General features: G+C 38.4%; 4 protein-coding genes across 5 annotated transcripts; 1 reads left to right on the forward strand and 3 right to left on the reverse strand.

Annotated features, from left to right (window-relative positions):
• Positions 1–3786: 3786 nt before the first annotated feature.
• Positions 3787–9040, reverse strand: LOC110380774 (immunoglobulin-binding protein 1). Its single transcript, XM_064043478.1, has 7 exons — positions 8803–9040; positions 7274–7482; positions 6714–6831; positions 6243–6465; positions 5323–5473; positions 4802–4886; positions 3787–4519 (listed from the first exon to the last, which is right to left on the reverse strand). Exons 1-7 carry the CDS (start codon positions 8944–8946, stop codon positions 4409–4411), a joined length of 1041 nt encoding a protein of 346 aa, XP_063899548.1. The 5' UTR covers positions 8947–9040; the 3' UTR covers positions 3787–4408.
• A 1314-nt stretch (positions 9041–10354) lies between these two features.
• Positions 10355–16162, forward strand: LOC126053683 (insulin-like growth factor-binding protein complex acid labile subunit). 2 transcript variants are annotated; one of them, XM_049836354.2, is made up of 3 exons: positions 10355–10513; positions 12609–13037; positions 14030–16162. In XM_049836354.2, exons 2-3 carry the CDS (start codon positions 12655–12657, stop codon positions 15885–15887), a joined length of 2241 nt encoding a protein of 746 aa, XP_049692311.2. In that variant the 5' UTR covers positions 10355–10513; positions 12609–12654; the 3' UTR covers positions 15888–16162. The 2 variants fall into 2 exon arrangements, with proteins under 2 accessions (XP_049692311.2, XP_021196547.3); XM_021340872.3 differs by having other exon boundaries at positions 10449–10587.
• Positions 16163–16416: 254 nt separating this feature from the next.
• Positions 16417–21411, reverse strand: LOC110380760 (uncharacterized). The gene is given in 3 exon segments (XM_021340855.3): positions 16417–19417; positions 19420–20641; positions 20750–21411. Coding segments are annotated over 3 exon segments (3219 nt in total). The 5' UTR covers positions 20762–21411; the 3' UTR covers positions 16417–17432.
• Positions 21412–22273: 862 nt separating this feature from the next.
• Positions 22274–26412, reverse strand: LOC110380773 (uncharacterized protein C19orf47). Its single transcript, XM_021340876.3, has 6 exons — positions 26261–26412; positions 25520–25691; positions 25169–25293; positions 24708–24804; positions 24144–24217; positions 22274–24060 (listed from the first exon to the last, which is right to left on the reverse strand). Exons 1-6 carry the CDS (start codon positions 26298–26300, stop codon positions 23501–23503), a joined length of 1068 nt encoding a protein of 355 aa, XP_021196551.3. The 5' UTR covers positions 26301–26412; the 3' UTR covers positions 22274–23500.
• Between the last annotated feature and the right edge of the window lie 49 nt (positions 26413–26461).

The following is a 26461-nucleotide window of genomic DNA, read 5'->3' on the forward strand; positions in this document are numbered from 1 at the left end:
AAAGAGTCGTCGGGGTTTGAGTTTATAATAAGTGATAGACTGGAAGAAAAATTTCGTAACTGCGTCTCGTAGGAGTTCCCCAAATTCTGCTTGCACAGGTAAATAACACAAATGTTGAGTTTATGTACAGTGCGGTCCTTTTTTTTGAGGGTAATTGTAACCCAAAGATCTTCGGCTGATGATGACCAGTCGGAACGAACTTCAGCTGATAGTTCACGTCGCACTGCCAACATCACACCACCGCCCAAGGTTTGATTAGTTTTACTATAATCTCTGTCCCTACGCCAAACTAAATACTCACTACCAAATAGTTCACTGTCGCTAATACTATCCAACAACCAGGTTTCTGTAATCGCAATAACGTTATAAGTATTTAAGAATACATTACGTTTGAACGTATGCGTCTTTGTTCGCAAACCCCGCGTATTTTGATAATATAACTCAAATGAAGCCATATTTATAGATAAGAAAATAAAGATATGATAAAAATTCGAATAATATAATTACAAATAGTATTATAACATACGCCCCTAGACCGAAGTAGTAAATAGTTAAACAATACGAATTATAGTATTTAAGTGCAACACCACAACCACAGTATAAAGTGAGTACAAAAAATACCATGCGCAAATTAAGCAAAAATGAATAAATACGAACTATATTATAGCTTTTTAAAACGACGGTATACAGTAAAAAGTGTTTGACAGCTAAGCGCCTCGAGTCCGCAGTGACGCGGGCGCATGCAATAAAGGCGCAAGCAATAATGGCACCTAAGCCGCGGTATATTACTCGCGAGCAAATAGAAAACTGCATGCGCTGCAGTAGATAACTACACTCAATTAGTTGGTCGACTAATCCGTTGTGACTCATTCGAAACGTAAAATAAAGGTGAGTATTAGAAGGTAAGTTTAGTTTACATATGGTTCTCAAACTGTATACAAATATTATTAGAACATGTGAAATGACTATCGCTGATGTTTTGTAATTTTTAAAAGGTCTTTTTCGCATTTTATAAAAAACGGGTGCAGTGTCCGAACCTTTTGCCATGATCTTGCAGTGTTTCACCCAAATATACTTAAAATTATTATCTTTCGCAAGGGCTTTTGCCTTACTTAGAAGTGACTTATTGGTCGGTGTTAAGTGGTCATTGACGTAAAAGTTGGCAGTTTTGGAAAAGCCTAGGTTGGTAATGTTGAGCAATTTACTTTTGCGCGCCAAAGCCACAAATTCCTCCTTGATATAGCGACTGTTAAAAGCAACTACAATCGGTTTATCTACATTAGGGATGCGAGTTGGTACACGTGCAATGTAATTTATATCTTCTTTTCGTACACAGATGTTGCAAAGATTTCCGATTTTCTGTGCTATATCGTACAGATTCTCATCTTTCTTCTGCGGTATACCTATGATCTCGGCATTATTAGCTCTTGCCCATTGGTCTCTATCCCGTGATTCCCGGTTTAATTTCTCAATATTGTCCTGGAGAATTGGTATTTGATCCACCATCTTTTCCATCGTGATGATCTTTGATTCAAGAGAATTTACCTTTGCGGAGAAGCCGTTTATGATGTCGTGTGCCATTTCAATCGAGTCCTTGAGTCCGGACAGCTCCAGTTTGATGGATTTCACGTCAGCAACTAACGCTGCCAATGGGGCTAAATCGAGGGCAATCTTGTTGAGCTGTTCCTGCATTTTGTCGAGCTGGCTGGGCTGGGGTGATACGGCCAGAGGAGAAGGACATGTGCTGGACTTACATTTTGGGCAGCGCCAAGCAGTCTTCCTAATGTCGCCGAGTCTTCGGTAACCAACTTCCGTGACTCCTGCACACTGATAGTCGTAGTGTTGATTGCAACCACCACAAATCGGACCGTCGGTATGCTCAGAACCACAACTAGCGCAGGTGAACATTTTTGGAAAAAGATTGAGTAACACTGGATTTTCTCTTTAAGCAAACAAGCGTGCACTTAAGGCGAGGGCCTGACGGCGAGTGACCTATGCATAAAAAGTGAAGTGGGCTTTCTTAAAGTTTTCTTGCTGGGTGACCCCAGATGGCCAGTCAATTGATTGTAGGTACTGTGTAGCAGCGTAATATAGCAATACTCTTCTAAAGCAGATATGAAGTAATGGCTCGTTCAAGAATTTTGGAGTGGGGATGTTCGGCTCGTTCCATTGAATCATAATTATAGGGATGTGGGTTTATACTCCCATTACTCGATACTACCATTTAATTTAATGGCAGAGGTATTACTCTCTATTTTAATGCATATAATATAGTTTCGCGATTTGAACACATGCCTATTTATAAATAATCGGGCCTTAAACGTCACTGTTACAGCCTTTTTTTTATCGTCCCACTGCTGTGCACAGGCCTCCTCTCACACGGAGAAGCATTAATCACCACGCTTGCTCAATGCGGGTTGGTGATTTCAGACTATAAAGTCCAGGTTTCCTCAAGATGTTTTCCTTCAACTTTATATCAGCCATTGGTGTCTAAGATATACTTAGAAAGTACATACACACTTAGAAAAGTTGCATTGGTACTTGCCTGACTTAGAATCGAACCCACGCCCTCATACTCGAGAGGTTGGTTTTTTACCCACTAGGCCACCACGACTTCACAACTTAAACTTAAACGTCACAATTTTCATAAAATGGAGTGTTTTTTAATTAATAAGCAAGGCGCTCATAAAGTGAAACAACTCAGTACAGTGTAAATTTTATTAATCAGTAAACCTACAAGGTGTCAATTATATAAAATAATCATTTGTCTTTGGGAGCCTGCTAGACTATTTTACAGTTTTTACATAATTTTGATGAGAACAGTCAACTGACACCGTAATAACGAGTTATTGAAATGATGCCAGAATTTGAAAAAGGGATAGAGCAACTATAATATCGAGTTAGCTCAGCGCAAGATTGAGCTGTGAAGCTGTGTTGTATTAAAAATGAAAGCATGAAAGAAAATTAATATTTGAACTTCTAGTAGAACACGAAAAGACATGATTAACTTTTCTAATATACTAGATGAATATGTTGTTTGAGAATACTAAAAATAAACTATAATATCTCCTCTTTTCGCACTAGAATCTGTATCAGCTGCATTATTAGATCCCTGACAAATACCTGTCGTCAGAATTAAATGATTTTCGCTAAAACCTTGAACTTAATTATTTTTCATGCAATTCCCATATGTATATTATTCTTTCACTAACAGAAGCATGATGGTCGGGCAAGCCAATACTGTTAGGGGCGGCTGATACCAAGATATGGTAACCGCATATACCCATCATCCACTCGCCACCTCGATCTCGTTGTTACATACGTTCTTTCTCTGCGAGGTGGTTAAGTCAAACTTTCGAGTATGTGGTTAACTATACATTTAACTGGCTGTTCAACCCGAGTCAGTGTCCATTGTAAGGTTTGTTCCTTGATACAAGAGGAGAATAATGAATAATGAAGAGCATAGCAGAGCCAGGAATGTTCCATTTCTAACCTTTAAATGTCTGTATGTGTCTAAGACTGTTTAAAAAAAAAATATCTATGATTGTTCATATGTATCTTTAATCTCTATGTTTTTAGTATGTATCTATGATTGTTATAAATAAAAATATCATGTCTGGAAATTGTCTTCCCCAAAACATTGTAAAACGCTCAACAGAAATTCATACTGATGATCAGTATGAATTGAAAAAAAACGATTATCATATTTTTTTAAACCATAAAAAAAATATGATAATCGGTTTTTTTTTCATTACTAGTGTCGACAATGTTATTGAAACTCAAGTATCTATACAGCAGTCTGTAATAACAACAAAATAATACATTATCCATTTCATTTAAACAAAATCCGGTACAGCAAACAATATTATGTATCTCACATTCGAGAACCCACAGTCTGCATACATTACATACATTAAACACTCAGTTGGTAAACTCTTCAAACAGTAGCATTGACCAACTGTATCGAGTAGACTATGACGATTGATGACGTCATCTCCCATGCTGCAAACGTAGTTGGGCCGACTTCTTGAAATATAATGGACCATTGTGCGGTACAGTGGGCTCACATTTTTGAATATAGCGAGTCTTCGTAGGGTATCTTTATCCCCTATACATACAGCGGGACAGCTTCTTGAGTTACAGTGGGCCATCGTAAGACAAAGTGGGCCAACATTTTCATGTACAGTGGGCCTTAGTATAGTGAACCAACTTCTTGGGATACAGTCGGCCATTATAGGGTTTAGTGGCCCAACATTTTCGAGAACAAAGAGCTAACATTCATACAGTAGGCCAATATTTCACAGTGGGCCATCCTAGGTTATAGTGGGCCAACTTCTTGAGCCATATTGCTTGTCAGTTGGCCAGCATGGTTCGATGGAGGATGGTTGGTAGTCTAGTATGGAGTTGTCTAGCTCCTGTTGTACCGGTTCCCCCAGCCGCGTCGGTGGTCGTCCTTGTACTCATCCATATTGTTCTGTCTGGCTCTCTCTTCAGGGTCGTCTTGTTCTACCAGACGTTCCTGAGGAAAGAAAAAAGATTTTATGTAGCACTCAAGCTTAACTTTAAAATAATAAGTTTGTGTGTTTAATGTTATCTATACTACTACAACTCATATACGATTGATTTCTTAAATGTTCACACTCAACTTATGATGAACAATTTGCCGGGAAGTTCGTTCATCAAGATTTCCTATTTTTTTCAGCCATAACAAGTACAATGTGATTATGTGAAAAAGTGCTTATTTAATAAGTCTAGAAACAATTTGAACTTAGATCCTATGTTTACTAGTGTAAATTGTTACCTTTCGTATCCTCTCTTCTTCATCCGCATCGTTCTCTGTGTTCTGTATGGTGGTGTGCGGTATATTCGTGCACGCGCCGGGGAAACTGCAAAACATTACGTAACGTCAACTATAACACATAATTTTCCTATCTACCGTTTTAAATAGCTATATTAAATAGGAGGGGAGTTGTCAAGCTTTCCAAATGAATCTTTATTACTCCTAAAATTATAATAGCGCATCCACAGAACTGCTACCCTTTGAGGCGCAATACGGTAACATTCGGTAAAATAGCAACAACGTTTAAGCAGCCAGTATTCACCTATTTATAAAACACTAGCCGTATTCCAGCGGTTTCACCCGCGTCCCGAGATAACTGCTTTCCGATGATGGATGCGGAGAAAAGCTATGTTCTATATCCTTCTCCCGGGTCTAAGCTATCTCCACTCTAATTTTCAGCTTAAACGGTTCAGATATTTTTGAGTTATAAAAGGTGTAACTAACACGACTTTCTTTTATATATGTTGATAAGTGTTACTCACATCCCCTCCTTAACCCTTTGATCATAGAACTCCTCGACCGTATAAGTGGGTATGGCGGGGTATCCAGCGCCGAACACCGCCTTCTGCACCGCGTCGCGAGCTATGATGACCGGCTTCAGGGGCGCTCGGGGACGTTCTTTAGGCTTCGGCTCTGGAACAAAGAAATTACGTCTTGTTTATATGAGCATAAGGTTCATATTTGTAGAATTGTGGAACGGCTGATCTAATCTAAAGCAGTTTTAGATGTAAATCTTATACAATACATATACAATGAAATAACATCATCGATAATATAATCGTCAGTTTTCTTAAAACAACTGTTTACTATGATTTTTAATATCTAACCATTGTTTTAGGCAAAACGGGCATGTATCTGTAAATTGTGCGCAAATGAGCCTTAGTTACAGATAAATTATAACACCCTATCTTTTTTGTGGTGGTTTGTTGTCTACAGCTATAATTTTTTGATTGTGTTCATAAACCTACTGAAAATTATAGCTATGTACTTTTTACTTACATAGAAATGTTAATCTTGATAGATGTAGTCTATGGCAATTTAAAAAATACTTCTGCAGACAAGCTTTCGCTATTGTTCCGTAATTTGCTTAGATCCAGAAGGTCCTGGTTTACCAGAATAACATTGGGTTGGCAGTATATTAAATGAGATATATCTTGACTGACTACTTTAAGTAAAATCGATACAATAGTATTACTATCTACAACATATAGCTAGAATAACAAGATGCCTCAAAATCCTAAACTTCAATGTATTGGTTTGCAGAAAAAAGAAATTTAACTACATTGTTTTATGAAATGAGAACAGAAAAAAGAAGAAATCTGACCTCCTCTTATATAATATACCATAAAGCAAGATGAGTAACAAAAAATTGCCTTTTTAAATAACTATTCAAACTCCTTACCTCCAGCATGCTTAGCCATATACTCTAGAATAGACTTCTCTTGCTCAATACTGCTGAGCTCCTCAAAGGACTGGTTGATGTAACTCTGCAGCAGCTTCAAGAAGTACGCTCTCTTGGTCTCCTCGTCTGCCGAGCTCTCCATGGCTTTGGACAGCTTGCTGAGTTGTTCTTGTAACTCTTTGTTCTCCTTGTACCTTCTGATCTTCGCTTCTCTTGTTTGGACCTGGAATTAGGCATAAATAAGAAGTTACAAAATTAGATACAAGTAGGCAGCTCTTTGGTAAAGGACCCTGAACCCAAAAAAAATATTTCTAATACCTCCTAATCGTATTAGTATTCAGTTTAGAGTGTATAATGCACACTGTTTAGTGAAAAGTAATTTTGGAAAATTTTAAATTACAAAAGCAATGGTTTGCTAATATAGTTATATTTTTATTATGGTGTAGTTTGTTTATTGCATTAAATACTTACCAAACCTGCAATCTTAGCCTGTTCACTCTGTGGCCTATCAACTGCATTTGAGGGTGTGCTAGTCTGTGGTACCTCAAGGTCTGTCACTCCATAGTCCTTACACCTCTGTAGGTAGTCTCTGTAATTTGAAATTATTATATTAAAGTATATGTATTGAATGCTAGCTAATGTTCGACTTGTTGTAACTTTTGTTGGAGTTAACATAACATTTTTAAAATTTACTTAAACTTTACATTGTGGTATTTTACAATTATTTGTTATTAATTTCACATGTCGTCCTTCTCCGTGTGAGAGGAGGCCTGTGCCCAGCAGTGGGACGAACAGTAATTTCACATGTATTCTAGACTATCTAGTTTCATTTACTGCCACTTTAAGCAAAAATATATCTTGTTTATGATATTAATGATTTGGAAATAGATAAAAGATAAATTATCTATACTAGTATGTCTAACAATAATGATGACATCCTGTTATCCCTTACAAGGACTTAGGGCTTGCAGAAGGCTTTTCACCTCCTTCCAATCTTGAGCAGAAAGTTCAGTGCATAAATCATTTCTTACCTAAAATAAATCTCAGCGACATTGACCAGGTCCAGCCGTGGTTGGTTACACAGCTTCAGACTGAGAGACCCCAGCAGGGCGGGCAGCAGTAGATACTGCAGGGTCTCCGTCGGCAGCTCGTCCAGGCTCTCGTTCTTACTGAACATGCCCGTCATGGACACCAGGTTTGTGGCCTTCTCGAATTTTGCTATTGCTGATTTTACGCTTAGCTGGAATTTCAATAATTTTGTGTGTGAAAACACTGGTTCTCAGTTGCATCGGGTTAAGGTTAGTTGGGAAAAAGCTAGACAGATGATGAAGTGTTGAATGTAGGTTTGTCTGAGAGTGAAAAGCAATATGGTGATGACACTTTCAAAATAAATAAAGATAAAAGAAAAAGTGATAAGATTTGTGTTATCTTACTAATAACATACAGTAGAATTCATATATAATGACTTCGCTTATAACAACTAATCGGTTTTAGCGACGATAATCTTTACTCAAGTTAGGTTTCGTATATAGGTACTAAGACAATATAACCGTTTAGTGCGACTCCGGTTTAAGCGACCAACTGCTTATAGCGACCAATATTTATTATAATACGTCCGGTTAAAACGACACACGCGCAATGTTTTGTTTACATACGCACTCGCACCCCCGCGTTCGTATCGTTTAAACCTTCCCTGGACCTCTACAAACATTCTAAAACCAAAATAAGCCAAATCGGTCCAGCCATTCCGGAGTTTTAGTCAGACTTACGAACAGCAATTCATTTTGATATATAAGAAGACTAGCTGACCCAACAAACTTCGTATCGTTTAAACCTTCCCTGGTCCTCTACGAACATTTTAAAACCAAAATAAGCCAAATCGGTCCAGCCATTCTCGAGTTTTAGTGAGATTAACGAACATCAATTCATTTTTATATATAAGAAGAAGAAGATAATAATATGTATTCGTAAGTTATGTATGTATGTACAAGTTAAGTTATGTACTTAAGGAATAATCCGTCCGTTTTGTGCGTCGTCCGGTTAGTACGACATAATATCGTCGGTCCCTTGAAGGTCGTTATATCCGGATTCTACTGTATATGTGAAAATGATAAATATTGTCACTAAAAATGAAAGACTCATGATGATGACTTCTGATTTTAACCAATTTATTGAGATTTTGTGCAGGAATTTTGTGCAGGAAAAAAAAAAGATTGCCTGGGTGCTAAAATACATAAAAATGAATAAAACATAATACATCACTGATCAGAACCTAATAGCATTCATAACTATTTCATTTGTTTAAATCAGGTACTTCAACATTCAACAATTCGTTTAGAAGGAATTTATATGGCCACCAAAGATTGATTTACTTTAGTCACGTTTTATCAATTCACACTGAAGATCTAGACTTATAAGATGGAACTTTCCAGATATTCTATCATTTCTACTGAACTTAGGTACCATATATACTTAAATAGAGACTGAGCAAGAGTTAGACGTCAAGTTGAAGGTATCGAAACTGTAGTAACATAAGTACAAAGATAATAATTTTACTCACCTGAACGGCATTACTATTTGTCGGCTCGCTACCTTTTTCAATGTTATCGTATATCTTCATAGCGTCATCGAATATTTTCTTCAACGGCTCTTCATCCGTAGACTGGCTAGCTTCGACTTTAGGTGTTAATTGTAATGTATCCATGATTATACAAATAACTGCAAATATTTCGCCGCAACAGCAGAACTTGTTTTCCAAAAATGACACTTGCCTGATGGCCCGTTCAGTGACACTTTTGACGTCTATATGACATTTGTATGATTATTGCCATTGTAAGAAATCATATATTTTACTTTCATATGTTTTCTGTAATGATTTTTCCTTCATGTATCACCCATAAAAAATATTACAAGAACTATTGTTTACAAATAGTTAACGATAACAATATTTCTTGTTACCGTAATAATTAATAGAATGTTTAGTTGTTGAAGGACTGATGCTCGAGATCCTAGTGATTTATGAATAAAGACAGTCACCAGCATAAAATAAACATTTAACTCGTTACCTACCTCTTAAAAAGTTAAATGATTCATGTAACCGAAACATACACTTCACTCACACACAGAGCTTCGGCATCGGCCTCTGTCTTTTTAAAATCTGGTCTTTGCTATTTATATCACTTTTAATGTGTTATAACAAAAATAGGGACTAATAGCAAGGTTTCTATAGATTATCTAGTGCAGTGAAGTTCAATGCAACCGCAAAGAGATAAAATTGCCAATATTAAAATTACCATCCAATTACGCAGATAAATCGCGCTGTTACGTAGATGGTAGTTACCTACCTGATGACGACAGCACCACAAGTTAACGAGGCAACGTAATAACGCCTTGCCGATGCAATGTTTACCACAAAATGCATCTAATGGGAGCCTCTAGTTCTTAACTCACGTTTATCAAATAAATAACTTATTTACGCAACATCTGCAAAGATTTGCGTTTTATTTCACGTTGATGTCATATTTCAATATTATAATTTACATATCAGAGTAATAATAAAGAAGATTTATAGGTAAGTATTCACACAGAGAAAAATTGTGTAGGTACAACATTTGCATACGTGCGTATGTTCACGTAGGTAAAGGTCAGATGTGATCAAACAATTACCCAGTAACGTTAAACGGTCGAATGCGCAACCGCGGCAGTACCATTTTAATCTGAGTTTTACGCCTAACATAAACATTATAGCAAAGCGCGTAATAACAACATTTACTTATTGATCCATCGACTGACGCAATTACTAATCATGAGCTTTTCGAGAAGGTACTCTTTGACGCATCGTAGTAAGTAATTAGTTCTGTCTGATAACATCCAAGGGTCCCTTTCCATTTAATATGTTGATAGGAAAGTTCTACGGTACAAGACGCCTACACAGTAAGTTTTCTTCAAGGTAATCGTTCAACAAGACGCAGCTGTACCTATATTACTTTCATCTTGTATCATCATTAACATTCCATCTGTATGTCAATACATGACTCACATGTACACGGGATTTCGCTGCCCATATTTGGATAATGATGCATTTCATTGTCGAAGACCTGTGTAGTTACCTCGCGTAATAAAGTACTGAAGCCTCGATATGTCGATTTATATATCAGATACAATAGGACATCACTGGGCGAAGTATATACTGAGATAATATGTTATTCTGAGTACCTAAGTTCAGTCGAGAGCCGGTGGCCGACAAGTGAGCACGTTGCACAGCGGCACAAGTAAGTCATTGTTCGTATGCACCGCCACGGAACACGATGTGACCTCGGCACATAACAATCGTGCACTCATGGACGTGTCTTGTGCTTCCATTTTTGAATCCGAACCTTAGTGGCCAGTAACCATTTTGTCATTTACGTTGTAAACCTTTTTTCTCGTCTAACATTCCATTTTCCTTATTGCACATTACTTATACATACACTTAGCTTAAGTAATTACTTGTATTAAGTGAATGGTGAATGTGTTAGAAGCTGTGCTGTACTTATGTAGGTTGTATCATCTACCGAAGCCCTTATTTCTGTGTCATTAAACATGTTTTATTGTGCAATAAGCCACAGTTCAGTGCTTAGATACTTCGTAAGCACAATTATTTTGATTACTTCATAAGGTTCACGGCATTTCCTCAATCATGTGTAAATGCATTCTAATATACTCGTGCGAACATAAAATATAGTAAAGCATAGTTAAATTGCTAATTAATGTTTTATTTCTAACTTGAGTTACTTAACTCATGATTAGCAAAAGTTATTAACAATCAGTATCTAACTTGGAACAGTTTGGTACAGTATCTCCGTATCACTGTACTAACTAGTGGTTCGCCAGTGTAGTGTCTGGTCAGTTTATCTACACATCTGGACAAATTACTTAGTTTTCAAAAGATACTTAGTTATCTTTGGCATCTTTTGTCCAGTTGCAATAATATCTAAATAATTCGACGCAACCTCCGAATTCAATCAATATCGATACAAATCGATCAACTTTGAAATTGCTATTCAGCCTATTATTCAGCAGAATTTTAATTTAATCTTCTTTCGTAAAGATACGAGAGAAAATGACAGCTTAGCATTATTTCTAACTGGGCCAAGGTATGTTCTTAATTCATTTTCATCCACTTACACCACAGTAGGAAAATAACTTAGATCAGCTAAAAGGGCAGTAGTACGTAAATTTAGATGTACTCAAAGGGCAGCACTTATAGATATATTAAATGAACATCGTACCTCAGGTAGGTATTAAGTAATTGTCTTCTTTAATACACTTTGTTATGACAATGACTAAAAGTCGTTGTTTTCTTGTGAACGTAATAGAGTACCTGCCTACGTAAATAATAATATCTATTTCTTAGATTACTTGGTACTCGTACATACCCTTACAGTTGTAGTGTAAGGGAGTTGTGAGTAACAACCCCTGAAGGGCCTTCTGTGTTTGAAATGTTACCTAACCCTGTCCCAAAAATGGAAGATGCTGAGATTAGATAGACCATTTGCAGTAAAACTCTTACAGCAATGTTAGGTTGAAAACTAACTCTTTTGCCGAAGATCGGTAAAGTCTAGGTAGGCCAAGTACCTATATACTATGTTAGGAAGTAAGGAACTTTATAGGAAATGAAGCCCCACGGTGCAGTGCAGCCTGATTGTTAAAGAGATCCACGTAGTGGGCAAACCATAATCAAGACCTATTTATAGGTAGAATCTCGATCAAATCAATAAGTCACTTTGCGATGAAAGCAAAGGAAAATTTTCGTTAACATCATTATGTAGCAATAAAGTTTAAATATCAGGGTCATCGATCAATTTAAAAGGATGACTTAAACTCGTGACCTAACATCATTGTGTCGTTTCTGGAAAATTCTGGCGGGAAACGCTTCGTGCCGGGTTGGGCAGGATGACGGCCATTACAGTTATTGTACCGACTGTCCTATACTATGGCTTACACAATTGTTATTTTAATTCCAATAGCATCTCGAAGCATCTCCACGACCAAGTTAATTAATTACAAAAACTCTGACATTTACTTCCAATATCGATCAATGTCGTTTTTCCTCCAAAATGAAATGTTTTATCTCAATCAATCGAGTGATATCTGTCAGATTAACAGAAGCTCATTATAGCTTGACTGGATTAATCCGTAATTGTTTACTGAATGATAGCAATAACAATACATGTTTATATGAGCGACGAGTCATCACAGCACATATGATGCACATCGTAAAAACTGATTCACATGTGTGCGCGACATGTTATGCTTCATTATCATTAATCAGCTTGTTAACGATAACTCTACTGTTAATTCTAACAAAAGATCTTTCTGTTACAGATATGACAGCCACCCAAGTTGAAGTTTGAAGTCCTCACTCCTCAAAATGGCGCACAGCACGATACTCGCGTTCTACCTGATAGCAACCGGCCTTACTTATGGGTTCAATGGGGACAGCTTCGAGCTGGAGTGCCCGGACGAATGCGACTGCCACTACTTCAGGATCAACTGGGTGACTGACTGCTCCGAGAGCAACCTGACAGAAGTGCCGTACGATGAGCTGAGCCTGAGCGTCTACATCCTCGACTTGAACGGCAATAACATCACCACCCTCAAGCCCTTCCCAGGCGACATCAAAATGAGAAGACTGCAGATAGCCAACAATCGCTTGACGAGGGTCGATAAAGACGCATTTAAAGGCTTGGAGTATTTGATAGATGTCGACTTATCAGGGAATAACATCAGTTACGTGGACCCTGAAGCCTTCCTGTAAGTATTGCCCACTTAACCGTAACAATTCTTTTATTTGTCAATTGGTCTCGTGGATCCAACGCAGCCATTGTAATAATTAATTGAATTACAGTTGCGATACAATTTCTTCAAAACAAAACACAATAAATCGTGTTACCATTTGTTAAACAGTCGGCCATTGACTGCTTATTATGAAATAACATCGTCTTTCAAAACAAAATGTACAAAACCTGACTGAATTTGTGTTTATTTGGAAACTGTAAATTCACAACTTTCCAGAAAGAAAAGAAGTGACGGTTACATTATGTTTTCTTTCGCAGTCGGATTCCTTTTTCAATTTATTTAAAGTAGATGTAATAATTCCATTTCGATAGATAGTTTCTATAGTATAGACGTGGTGAGGTGATAACAAGGTGGTTCACGTTACTAAATGCATACATTGTTTATATTGATACCTGCACCCACCCACGCTAATGTCAAAACAACCAAACAAGTATGATCATAGCACCTCCATTTGTTTACTTCGGTCACGCAGAGCTATTTTCTCACGGGCGTTCATTGTTTCCGGGACGACTCTTGACATTCGTTCGGCACAATACGTGCTGATGATAAAATTGTTCAAATTGCTCGTAAACGCGTTACGGTACCAGAAGCGAGACCAATTGCCGCCAGCTCTGATGCCAATATTGGATAATAGTCACACAACGAATGCAAATTGAATTGGCTAGTTCGCCGTTTACATGCTTACGCTCATTCTGTGTAGTTCCGCGGACAAAGGACCCGGTAGATTGGGTACACGTGTGCCATATTGTGATGGTATACCGTCGTGGTGTACTTGGATATCATCGGAGTTTAGATTATTTAGCTTCTTTACCTTCAACATAACGCGTCGTGCTTGGGTCGTTAACACTACCCATTTTCCCGAATCTCCTTATTCGGTTTGATAATTCTTTACTATTTATAAATTTTGTTAATTGCCTTGATTTCATGTAATTGTGTTTGTGTTCCAGGGATGCTCGTGGGCTACTAAACGTGGAACTACAAGACAATCCGCTGACGTCTGTGGAGGGGCCGTTCTTAGCATCATCCACCCTGCAATATTTGGATATCAGTTATTGCAACTTATCATCAATCAATACGCAGTTCTTCGATAACATCACGACGCTGACAACAGTGGACCTGTCAGGCAATCCTCTGAAAACACTGGAAGCGGGCATGTTTGATGTCCTGACTAGTTTGGAAACGCTAAAACTTAACGATTGCAAACTCACTTCCATATCTGAAAACACATTTGCATCGGCAATAAACATCAAGTACCTCGAGCTATCCGGCAATCAACTGATCAACACGGACTGGCCTGAAGTGCTCGGGAAACTGCTCAGACTAGAGTACTTGAACTTGAGGAAATCTGGCCTCACCTCCCTGTCCGAGGACACGTTCTCAAATTGCACCAATTTGGTAACACTCATTTTAGCTGACAACGAATTACGTGACTTAGATGTTGCGACCACATTGGGTAACAGCGTCACTCATCTGGAATTATTAGATTTGTCCAACTGTAATATTCAAGGACCTATATCCGGAGAAACATTCACAAACGCAACAAGATTGAAGACTTTGTATCTATCTGGAAATCCGCTAGTAGCCGCCGATTTGCAAGCAGCATTGGAGCCTCTGCCTAAACTTGAAAAACTATTCCTGAGCCACTGCGGTCTACGTGATCTGCCAGACAACTTTAACGTTTTCGACAATCTTCTTGAACTAGATATATCCCACAATCCACTTGAGAATGTGTTTACTAAATTATTAGCACCACTAGAGAAACTGGAATACCTGAATATGGGATACAGTAATCTCTCGTACATAGGACCAGACACGTTCGCCAAGATGGCTTCAATGAAGCGGCTGGTACTCTCCGGTAATGATCTCTTATCACTAGAAGCAGGACTTTTTGGAAATCTCACGCAACTGACTACAATAGAACTGGAATTCTGTGGCCTGAAAAGACCATTGAACGGATTGGCATTCTTCAAGAACTTGACATATATGGATCTGCGCGAGATTCGACTCGGTGGCAATCCTCTAGTAATCCCAGCATCGGGCCCCATCTTCCCCAAACAATTATCTCAAGTATCCATCCTCGATCTCAGTAACTGCAACATATCTTCACTGAACGTAGATGCATTCAAGAACACTGAAAATATAACTGACCTTAACCTCGGTGGAAATCGTCTCAGGTCAGAATTGGGAAGTTTATCATTCTTGGAGAGACTCCATCACTTGGAGAAGATAAACCTTGGCAGCAATAATCTGACAACGATCGATCCTGAGGTGTTTACACACAATCCGAAGTTACATTCACTGAACCTGCTGGACAATCCGTTCGTGTGCGACTGTAAGATCGCAGAAATGTGGGACTGGGCGAACATGATCAAAGGAGACTTGGACGTCCTGGTTGGAGCTAAGAGCGCCGAGAAAGATATCGTCGTGAAAGGAAATAAAAAGAAGAAGAACCTTTACTGCCATTACAATGAAACTCAACTTCGTAATATGACTACAATGGTAAATAAGACAGTGCCTGGCAGAAGACCGTTCGCGAAGCCTAGGGAACTAACTTTCGCGAATAGAACTTGGGCTAAATACGTGAGGGAGTCTGGTTGCGAGCCAGTCGTGAAGATTCTGCGACCAGTAGCTTATGTTGGCGAAATTTATGATTACAATCAAGCCACTCACATCTCCACTGGTGTGACGATTGTAGCTGTAATGGCTTTAGGCCTAGGAGTCGCTTCGGTGCTTATGACGATAAAACTGTTCAGGAGAAAGAACGTAGTGGATGCGGACACAGAAACAAATAGAAAAGTCAGATAGCAGTTGAAATATGACTTTAGTGTCAGTGTACTGCCACCGACCAATTTAGAAGTTTAGTAACATTTATAATTTATTTTTGTACTCTCATCTGTAATAATAGTCTCTTTAAGTAACAAAGTTTTAGTAATGTTTCGAATTTATATGATCACTTATTTATGTTATTTTACTAGTCACATAGCTTCGATTGAGGTCATGATTCTCATGCGGTTTGTGAAGTTATAGCTTATGTTAAGTACCTATCAGTATTGAATTAATAAAAAGAAATTCCCACATAATATTATGCTTTATTTCGACTTTATAGGATGTATTTAAAGACCACTGTTGTACCCAAATGATGTAAGTAAATGAGAAAAAATATTACGATTCAGAGTAAGAGTAAGTGCAATTACTTATTCCTAACAGGTTACGATTGCACAAGAAATATTTTTCGCTTTTATTGATTTCAATCTGACTTAAATAGTATACCTGATTGATTGGAATTCCGATTTATTGACGCTGATTGGTTTCGCTAGAAAAACTACCAGCTTTCAGTATCCGAAGCAATCATTTTGTCTATTTCTTAACGTTTTAGCGTCTGCAACTTGTCAGCGTTTAATCGAAAGTTGCTCAACAGTCCAAGGTACTTCGGTATATCTCCTTTTTTATCAACTTTTCGAAATATATTGTTTTTTCCATGAATATATTTTGATGAAACTACGCCTGTATCTCCTTCCTTTAGATCTCTAATCCTAACTAAACTGAAACTAAATGCCGCAAATTATATTTTAAATGAGCACGTTTTTTGGCAAAACAGTTTTTGTTACTAAAATAATTGTTTGCAATATCTAAGACTAGGCTGATTTCAGTATCACTTTGAGTTTATTTCAGCATATTGCATAAAATTAAGTTCAATTCAGAAGCGCATTATGTCAGCATCGTGCATGCGTGCGTTTCTCGGCGGTTTGCACTTGCACTTGTGCTCTGCTCTTGACGGTAAAAAACGTATAGTAGCGTGCCCACATCACCGCTGATCGCGTGATGATTGTAGCGTCGGTTCCGATCGAGGAAATCAAGCTAGAATCAACACATTGCAATCACCGGAAACGGAACGAATAGGATGCAATAACGCTTTTTATTATAAACAATCATATGATTATGAGCAACTGATCTGTTTTACCTATCGCCGTTGTTTTAACTATTGCAATGAAGGAGAAACTATGCGTTTGTTAAGTGTTGCAGTCGATATTGTCTGAATACAGATAGCATGCAAAATTGAACTCAGATCTTTTTGCTTTATCCACGGTGAATGATTTTGCAGACTAGAGCAAAATAGTTTTTTTGTTAACCGGTGGACAACGAGAATCGCCACAAAAAACTGCTAGTGTCACGTAATATATTGGTAGATAGCGAAAGTTTAATTATGTAACACTGAGAAATAATTCAGTCAAAGAGTTTTTATGCGTTTAACTGTCTTAATCTGAGATAAAAACAGAGTTTAAATAATTAACAATTTATTAATTTACTATTATAACAAGGTAAACTTAACACAATAATAAATAAGTCTTATCAGCTAGCCGGCGCCCCAGCGGCTGTACTCGTTTTCTTTATGTACCAGTTTTCTTTGTAGACTTTCTTCCTCATGCCCGGCTTTTCACTTTCGGGATTATGGCTGCTCGCCATCGCGGCGAGCTCGCTGTCGAGAAGCTTTGGTATCGTGATCGGCTCGAACCCGTACTGGAACTGCGGCTCTACGAAGTTTGTCTTGCTTCTATACCTTTGAAAGGGCCGCGATGCGAACGCTGAACTGTCGCGCGGCGCTCCCTTAGAATAATCGTACTCGTATAACTGTTGCTTGGGTTTGTGGCTACCGTAAAAAGATTCTGTTTTCTCCTCCTTTTTTTTGGGAAAGCCAAACGTAGGCGCCACCGAGTACTTAGCGAACTTTGGTTTTTGTTTTTTCTTATCTTCTTCTTTTTCGTCGGACACATAATAATCAGGCTTTTGTTGTTTATATAACTTGTAATAGCCTAGTTTATTTTGGTATCGATCGAGTAAACTTTCTGGCTTACTAATTGAGTAATCTGTGTAGTAGTTTTCTTTCATTTTATCTCTTGAGTCTTTGTAGCTCGAGCGCGCTTCTTTTGGGAATTCGTCGCCATCTTCTTGATATTGTTGGAAAGGGGTGTGTTCAATGTTATACTCCACGTGGTCGGGAGGAACACCATAACTTTCGGGATCGAAAATATCCTTTTCTGCAGCTTCTAAGGCCTCGTTGGTGTATGCGGGGAAACCAATCGCAGCATTTTTGTACGCCTTTTCAAAGTCCTCTTCATTATTTTCTTCTCGGTCAATGACTTCCTCTTTCATTTGTTCTTGGTGCATGTGCATTTCATCAGGCGATTCGTCGTGGATTATGATGCGTTTAGATTTCTCCATGACATGTGCTGCGGGGCCGTGGTACGTGCCTGACTGTGGAGGTGAGTAGTGCTGGTGCGATTGTTGCGGTGCTGACTGATGCGAGTGCTTCTCGTGTGAGGAGTGATGATGTCTGTGCGGTGGGTGAGACTGCTCGTCCTCCTGAGGAGACTGCTCACGTTCCTTAGACTTTGGCTGCACATGTTGACTGGGATCTACTTTAATTTGTGCATTAGCGAGCAAACGTATATCTTCTTCGTATTCCTGAGTAATGGGTTCGTAATCGAAGTGTATTTTGGTTTGACCTGAGCCGGGGTAATATTTTGGTTGATTTGTATGCACGGGCTCATGTTGATTTTCGTGACTCGCACCTCGGTGGTGTTCTTGTTCTTTGTGAGATGGTTCGTGATGCTCCTCAGAAGATTTGGGGTGATCTTTATAATTATCTGTATGCTGGTGATGATGATGATGTGCTGGACCGCTATTTTCGGACTCATGAGATGATTCATGATGTTTGTGATTCTCTCCATCACCGTGTGGTTCGTTAGTGTGCTGGTGGTGTTGTTCTTCCTGTTGATGATGCTGATGGTGCTGTTCCTCAGGTTTGAAATTATACACGAGGTGCATCGGACCGTTACCATGATAATGAACTTCCTTTATTTGTAGTGGTTCCTTTGATGATCGACTGAAACTGTACGTAACGGGCTCTTTCTGAGATTTAGAACCATAGCTATAATGTACTGGTTCCGACTGTGTTTCCTTGTTATAGCTGATTGTTTTTTCACTGATCGTTTCTTTATGCCCAGGTGCATTGATTTCATATACAATTTCTGGAGCATCATCAAGAGTCTCGTGATGCGTGACTGTTTTCTTCGGAGCATCATTCTCTTGCTTTTGTATGTTTGTTTCTTCTCTCTTCTTCTTATTTGCTTGCTTCTGTGGCTTATTGATGTTCCCGCTATCATAAGACATTGTCTTTTGTACCACAAACTCTTTCTGATAATTTTTGACGTCACCGATATTAGGTTGCGGCAATTTTTGGTACGTTGCCTGGTTAATTCTCGGCAAAAAGTGTTGCACTTGAGGTACCAGAGGGTTGGCAAACGTCAGAGGCTCAAGAAGAGTTAAGTCTAAGAGGGATCACTTTGCACTTTCACTATATTTTTCTTTCCGTTGAACTCGTTAACATAAGTGATAGTCGTTTGTTTGGCGGGAGCTGATTGTAACCGAGCTTTGGTTCCGGACGCTTTTTTCTCCACAGGCTTTGGTGCTTCTTGTCGTGGTTCATAACTATGTTCGACGTGGACCACTTCAGGTGACTCTTGGAATCTTTGGTATTTCGGCCCTCCGTGTTCCTCGTGAGGTATTTCATGTATACGATGTGATTTCTCTTCCTCATGTGACGCATGTGGACTGCTCTCTTCAATACGTTCGAACTTCGGATGTTCATAGGAGGAATGTGAGATGTCGTGTACTTGTTGATGCTTGGATTCACTACTGTCACTATTGGGTTTTTCTTGAATACGTTGGAACTTCACCTCACCATGAGCACCGTGGGGAATTTCTTGGATGCGCTGAAACTTTGGTTCATCATGCGACACAGGCCCTTTTTCCTGGACGTTTTGGATCTTAGGTTTGCCAACAATGACATCAGGTAATTCTTGCTGCCTTTGGAACGTCGGTTGATTTTTCAAATTGCTGTATTGCTCATGCGGCTGTGTATTGGAGAACACGGCTTTGTTGTTTGTCGACTGTTGCTGTGCGTTTGGAACTCTAAAGCCGTTATTGTGAGTATTTGAAATTGGCGCTAAACTTTGAACATTCCCCGCATACATTAAATGTCCGAAACTAGGAAATTGGTTGAGTGGAGTCGGGGCCGGACTCTGGAGAGCCGGGACTCTGAAGGGCGCACCAAAGAACACTTGAGGAGCTGACTGCTTGAATTGAAAGTTGGGCGACGCAGCGACTAATGGTTGGGCCAAATGTTCCGGCAATTTCGGCTGAAGCGACACATACTGCTGAGGGAATGCAGCCTTGTACGGAGCTTGCTGGGGGCCTTCGAAGTATCTGTTTCCATAGGAGTCCATTAAATATGTGTTTACATTTTTATTCACTGGCTTCTGCTGCACCGGGGCGAGTTGCGAGGCAGCAGCGTTGGGCACAGGGAGGAACTGCGGCAGGTGGAACGAGTAGGAGGCGTAGGGCGCGGCACTGGCATACACTCCGAGAGGAACGTTACGGTACAGGCGCGGGGCACTCTCGGCACTCTCATTGTCTTTGACTGCTGCTAACTGCGCAGCTTTGCCTTTGTCACCAAAGGCCTGGCTTATGGTCAGCCAACACACGACCGCTAATATTGCCTGTAAATAAATATAAAACACATTATAATTTTATTTATATTGAGATTTATTAATAGTCTTTTCAACTGAAATAATTTTATTTAATTTAAATGATATGAATTAATTTACCTTTCTCCCCATGTTGGGCGACGTTGTGTCGAGACAGTGGGAGCGGCACTGCAGCGGCGCGGCTCCCTCCGCACACTTATATCGCAATGTGCGCAAGCGCAACCAGCGATCAACAATCGTCTTTTTGCTAATGCCACTCTATTTTACACAGCTTTAGGTACGAACACCCGTTATATCATTTAAACACTCGATAGTGACAAATAAAATAAGCCAAAACGTTATTCTTCGTTTATATTTAATTGGAAATAGAAAATAAGTAAAGTACTTCCTGTGTCCGGATACGTAACATAATTATAAACTAATGTTAAACGAACGTCAACAATAGATTTGGGAGGCGCGGTTACGTGAGCGGCGAGTGGGTGTTACATTTGTTGTAATAACTCCCGCGCAGCCGGTGACCGACGGTTCGGACAATAACATCAAAATCCACCATAACGCGGCGGTCGCAATAGTGTAAGGGCACCGACGCAGACTAATTGTCACGCTCGAAACAGGTGTTAATTTGAGTAACGACAGCGGAACAGCGGAACGGAATGTCACAATGGATCAAGGATAGTCGCCAAGCAAACATAATTTGATGGCAAAAATTGATTTCATTGATTTTCAATTAGATTGATGGAGCCTAAAGTTAACAAAGAACAATATCCCGGTTGGGTGAATGTGTGACACGGCGTTTACTTTCTTAACCCAGTGGCTTTCCTCGGTGTTCGGTCACGGTCACCGCGCTAGGGAACCTAGGCACTGGAAACCCAGTGAAAGTCCGCGATCACTCTTCGATGAAGCGTGAGCATATATCGAATGCCGGTCAACCGATATGGGTATCAATCGATATGGATAGCCCTAAGTTCATTGAAGATCCGTAAAAGTTGAAAACTTTAATCTGTATAATGATAGTTGCATTAGGTAGGTATTATTAAGAAGGTTGAATGAGTTTTATAAACCAATTTGGCGAGGGTCAATATGCCATTTGTTTGAGTAAATTGATTTTTAAATAAAATAACTAAACTTTAAATAACAAAGGTTTGGCAATCCTGGTTTTGGGTCTATTGTATGCATGTATATAACAATAATTGAATATTTTTCTCTGCCAAATAATGAAATCAGATTGTCCTCCAGTTTCACGTACCAATTAAATATTACAATTGGTGTTACTAAAGATCTTTTCAGCTGCTTTTCAAGTGTTTATTTAGTGTCTAGTAATTTGTGGTAGAAAGGACTTTCCCACAGCTAGGCGGGATACGTGAAGATATTTCAGTAGTTAACATTACAGTATAAGCTGCAATCGTTACGGAGTCAGACCACAAAGCCGCAATGTGCCGTTTTCATATTCTTGTTTGAATTCGTTCCTGGATTTGCTAATACGACGGCTAATCAATTTATACAGACAATTACTATGGTATTATAAAAGTTATTAATTTTCAAGGTAAGATATAAAACTTTTTCTATAGTTTCAGAAGCTTGGTTTATGAAATAAGTTTGGATTCCACAATCGATTTGTCTATGGCCAAAAAAAAATTACCATCAAACATTTAATAGTTATTTATTTCTCATAATATTTACATAGAAAATGTAATTAGAAAGTGAAATGATTATACTAACACAACTTAAAGTAAATTAAATTAACGTAATCTAGATCTTAGGTATAAAAGTCAAATTCTTACACGAAATCTGATCGGAAGTAGCGATAGTGTTATACCATAGCTAATAAAAATATAATATAGAGACGTTTTCGTGAACGCACGCAAAATGTGCATGAAGCTGCAGTAAGGAAGTTAATGTCATTTTGGGGCCGTATTATATCAGTTTATTTTTATTTAATAAATCTACTAATAATATTTACTTATGTAACTACATAAGTAACGTTGAAAACTGTAAACGGGTCTGCCTCTCTGTCAGGGATGGCTTTGTTCTTTTTTTTTAATGTTATAATTCGTTTTATAATCGGTTAAAAAAGACAGTCAAAAAACGGGGCACTAGAGACGCATTGTTTATTATGATTGTGGATTTAGTATCTAATGGCAACTTTTTTTAATATGTCAACCTAACCTAAATATAGGTACACTCTTTTCATTTCAGTGAATGGCAGCCCTTATCAATATTATGAAAATGTAATTTAACCTAAATAAAGAAATCAGAGTTTAGATAATCAACAAGTCAAAAAAGAAATCCTTATGACAATGTTATAATCACAGGACACTGCACCTTCTGAGTACTTATTAAATAAAGATTTAATGCAAAAATATTCATGAGACCAAACTATCAGTAAATTATGACTTAACCAAGCACATTATTAATATTTCGTATTACAAATTACAAGAAAAACAAATGAAAGCAGATCCTATGAAATGTTAATCGGCTACTAAATAATTTCTAACTACGTAATGTTTCAAAACGAAATCGCACATGTCAAAAAAAGCAGCACCAACACAAAAACACAAAGTCCAAAATAAGGCTGAGCCACACAGAACAGTGGACAGTCTACAGTGCACTCATAATCAATTTGTAGTGTGCTCAAGCCTTAAAATAACTGATTGTCTGTATATTAATCACAAATGCTTAAAGACCACGTAGAATATTCGATACCTCGCTCATTCTCACATAAACGATCCATAGTGGATTACAAATCAACCTTCATCCACCTTGAATTATCCAGCAGCGATTATTTCGCCTTTAAGGTGAATCTTACGCTGACAACAGCGATCACAAAATATTACGTAATCAATTAATCACATACCACATTAACTTCTAACATCAAACGCCCAATCTGTTGAAAACGTTCCTAGTGATCGTCAAATTGTTTGTGTTCTTCGCGCCTAACCTAGCTTTGACGCCATCTTTCGCGGGCTCGGGCATTGACAACCTCCTTTCAGGCTTGTTAAACACTGGCGTGAACTTCTGCACAGGTCTCTGAACTGGCTTTTGAACTGGTACCGTCTGATTTGCTTTCCGAACAGCCTCAATTTCTTTATACTGCACATGGCTCGAGAATTTAACCGACTTAGCTCCTGCTAACTTTGTTTTCACACTGACGGGAGTCTCATCTGCCCTCATAGTACCCACGGCAATTTTTCTTACATTATTCTTTGATGTGGTGACTGTGAAAACCTTTTTGGAGATGTCAGGCGTGCTTTTAAGGATGCCTTCGTATTTGAGAGCATCCTTGTCTATGGGTATAGTGTTGTCGTCACTGAGCTGCTCGGATTTGGACCCGAGGCGTGCGTAAATAGGTTTTACTGACGCCTTTGTGGTGACTGGAGCTGTCTTTATGGGTTCAGAGTTACCCAGCCTGGCGAAAACTGTCTTGGAAGGACCTGGAAACAATAAAATATATAAATAAGTATATGTTTCTTGACTTTTCTTCAATATTGGATTGAAAGAAAAAGTTTTATTTTACCTTCTTTGGCTGCTGGGGTCTGCGACGCGGAAAATCGTATGAGACGCGACTTTTTCATACTGATGTCATCATTCCTGGACAAATGGAGAACAAATGGATCAAATGACACAATTCATTCCACGACTTTTATCGCTCTAGACTCCCCTGTGAATTGCTAATTTTCTCATTAATCTAATTAAATTCTACAATACTAATTTGCCGAAAACGAACAAATGGTACTTAGGCATGTGATACTGTGTTAAATAACCACATTAATACACCTGTAAACAGGCATAATTTTTTTATTTACAAATAATTTTGACCTTATTGCATCAAACTGTAGCTTTCCTAGAAGAATGTACTCCACAACTGTGGTGTAATTCTCTATACATATGCAGTTTCTCTGACTTTTCAGAGGACCGCACAAGCCAGGAATTATGTACCCTGCACAGCTATTGTGTATTTCTCCATACATAAGCAGTTTCTCTGACTTTTTAGAGAACAAGATAAGCCAATTTTCTCTACAAGTTATGCCTCTATAATCTATAATAATTTAATAAGTTAATCTGTAATAGATTAACTCACCCAGTCTCCAAAGATTTCCTCTTGAGTTGTGATGGCGGGCTAGGAGACTCCTGAGGCGGCGGGTTGCGTGTGTAGTGCTCCAAAATGCGACTGGCAGCTGTTTAAACAAATTATTGTAATACGAATAACACAATACATTGACCTTTTGTATGAAGTCTGGAGGTCAGAAAAATACTCAACTCACTTTTATGTAACCTTATCATGCAACAGCTTGAACCATAGACAAATAAAATATCAATGAGGTTCCATTTAAGCATGGTGTCTTTAGGAGTTTGTTTATTGAAAAGCTGAGGTCTTAGTTCAAATGTAAAGGTATAAACTGATATGCAGCTGCATCTGGTTAGACTGGAAGCTGACCCCAACATACTAGAAAAGAGACAAGGTAGAAAATGATGATGGCGACAAAGGAAGTATTTATACCTTGCAACAATCTTGTTTGATGTGGCTAAGTCACTACTTACGAGATGATGGCTGTGACACAGTGGCTCGTCCGGTGATGGCAGCAACAGGCACTTTAGCAGTAGGAGGCACCGCTGTGCTCAACACGCGGTCACGAGCTGTGCTCTCATGCACTTGCTTTGCATGTCTAGAAAGAGTGATGATAATTACTTTTTAATAAATAGATTGATTTGAAGTTTAATGGATTAGGATAAAGTCCTATACTAAAGTTTGTACGGGGGTAAAGTTAATATATGGTTTGTTACTTTGTTTGTTACTGAATGAATTTTCATACAAGACAGGTAGTCGCTTCAGGAAGCGGTGAAACCAATGAGATTAAAACAGTTGCAGTTGCAGTAATGTTTTACTCTTACCTCAATATAGCAATAACATCTCCCATCCGAGATATTCCCATATCTCTTAAGTATTCCTTGTTCAGGTCCAAGAGCATGTCATTCTGGATGCGGTTCTCAGTGAACGTGAGGGCATATGTTGCTGACACATCTGACGGTATACCCGCTGCAGTGAAGAAACTCACCCACATGCCTGGAATTTTAAATAAGTATTTAAGTGTATCTTCAATGGCCAATGTTATGGATAGTCGCAATGCAGATATGACATGCATTCTTTTGGGAAGTAGACTAAGAACATGTATGTTTTAGTGATCTTCCAAATAATTTTTCAATTTACCTTGAAACTAGAAACCAGTTTTATGACTCATCATAAGGCAATATTAACATCACATAGAAGTTATTGTTTGAAAATAAATACAATTATATCAGACTTACTAACGATCTCAAATTTCTGACATTAAGGAAGAATATAACTATTAATTTGGGTCAGATATTGAAGCTAATTATCAAAGTAAATGTCGGCCTAATGTTCTTCAAAGCACAACAAAAAAATACGGCTTTATATACTTAATGAATCTCCGTACTATGCCGTGGTGTGTAGTAAATACATTTTAGAACAAATATTATTTTCAGTAGAGTGCATAAATACCACGAATATTCCCGTGGAGTTCTAACCTTGGAGAATATTTTTGGCATCACCAGCGTCAACAGCTGATGTTCAATTAGCTCTCATTTAATTGATTTAAAACGAAAGATACTCACTCGTTAAATTAGCATCCATTTTTAACGATGCTGCACTCATTTTTTATATTCTAAAATATCAAATTACAGAAATTTTATTCAACAGTTCACTGACAAACATAGCTAAACAAAAACCATAGACAAGCACTGAAATTGACGTTTCCGATGTCAAAGTCTAAACCCAAAACCCAAAGACTAAAAGTGTCTATGATTCACGTCCTA

The sequence above is a fragment of the Helicoverpa armigera genome, chromosome 3 (genome assembly GCF_030705265.1).
Source record: "Helicoverpa armigera isolate CAAS_96S chromosome 3, ASM3070526v1, whole genome shotgun sequence".
Classification (NCBI taxonomy): domain Eukaryota; kingdom Metazoa; phylum Arthropoda; class Insecta; order Lepidoptera; family Noctuidae; genus Helicoverpa; species Helicoverpa armigera.

Excerpts from the sequence above, each read along its gene's own strand:
- LOC110380774 (XM_064043478.1), bottom strand. The coding sequence starts at position 8,946 with ATGGATACATTACAATTAACACCTAAAGTCGAAGCTAGCCAGTCTACG. Across the intron at positions 6,466-6,713 it reads AGGCTAAGATTGCAGGTTTG|GTCCAAACAAGAGAAGCGAA; the intron begins GTAAGTATTTAA and ends GCCTAATTCCAG. Across the intron at positions 4,520-4,801 it reads AAGAAGAGAGGATACGAAAG|GAACGTCTGGTAGAACAAGA; the intron begins GTAACAATTTAC and ends TTCTTTCCTCAG.
- LOC126053683 (XM_049836354.2), top strand. The coding sequence starts at position 12,655 with ATGGCGCACAGCACGATACTCGCGTTCTACCTGATAGCAACCGGCCTT. Across the intron at positions 13,038-14,029 it reads GTGGACCCTGAAGCCTTCCT|GGATGCTCGTGGGCTACTAA; the intron begins GTAAGTATTGCC and ends TTTGTGTTCCAG.
- LOC110380773 (XM_021340876.3), bottom strand. The coding sequence starts at position 26,300 with ATGAGTGCAGCATCGTTAAAAATGGATGCTAATTTAACGA. Across the intron at positions 25,692-26,260 it reads AATGGATGCTAATTTAACGA|GCATGTGGGTGAGTTTCTTC; the intron begins GTGAGTATCTTT and ends TTAAAATTCCAG. Across the intron at positions 24,061-24,143 it reads GACCCCAGCAGCCAAAGAAG|GTCCTTCCAAGACAGTTTTC; the intron begins GTAAAATAAAAC and ends TATTGTTTCCAG.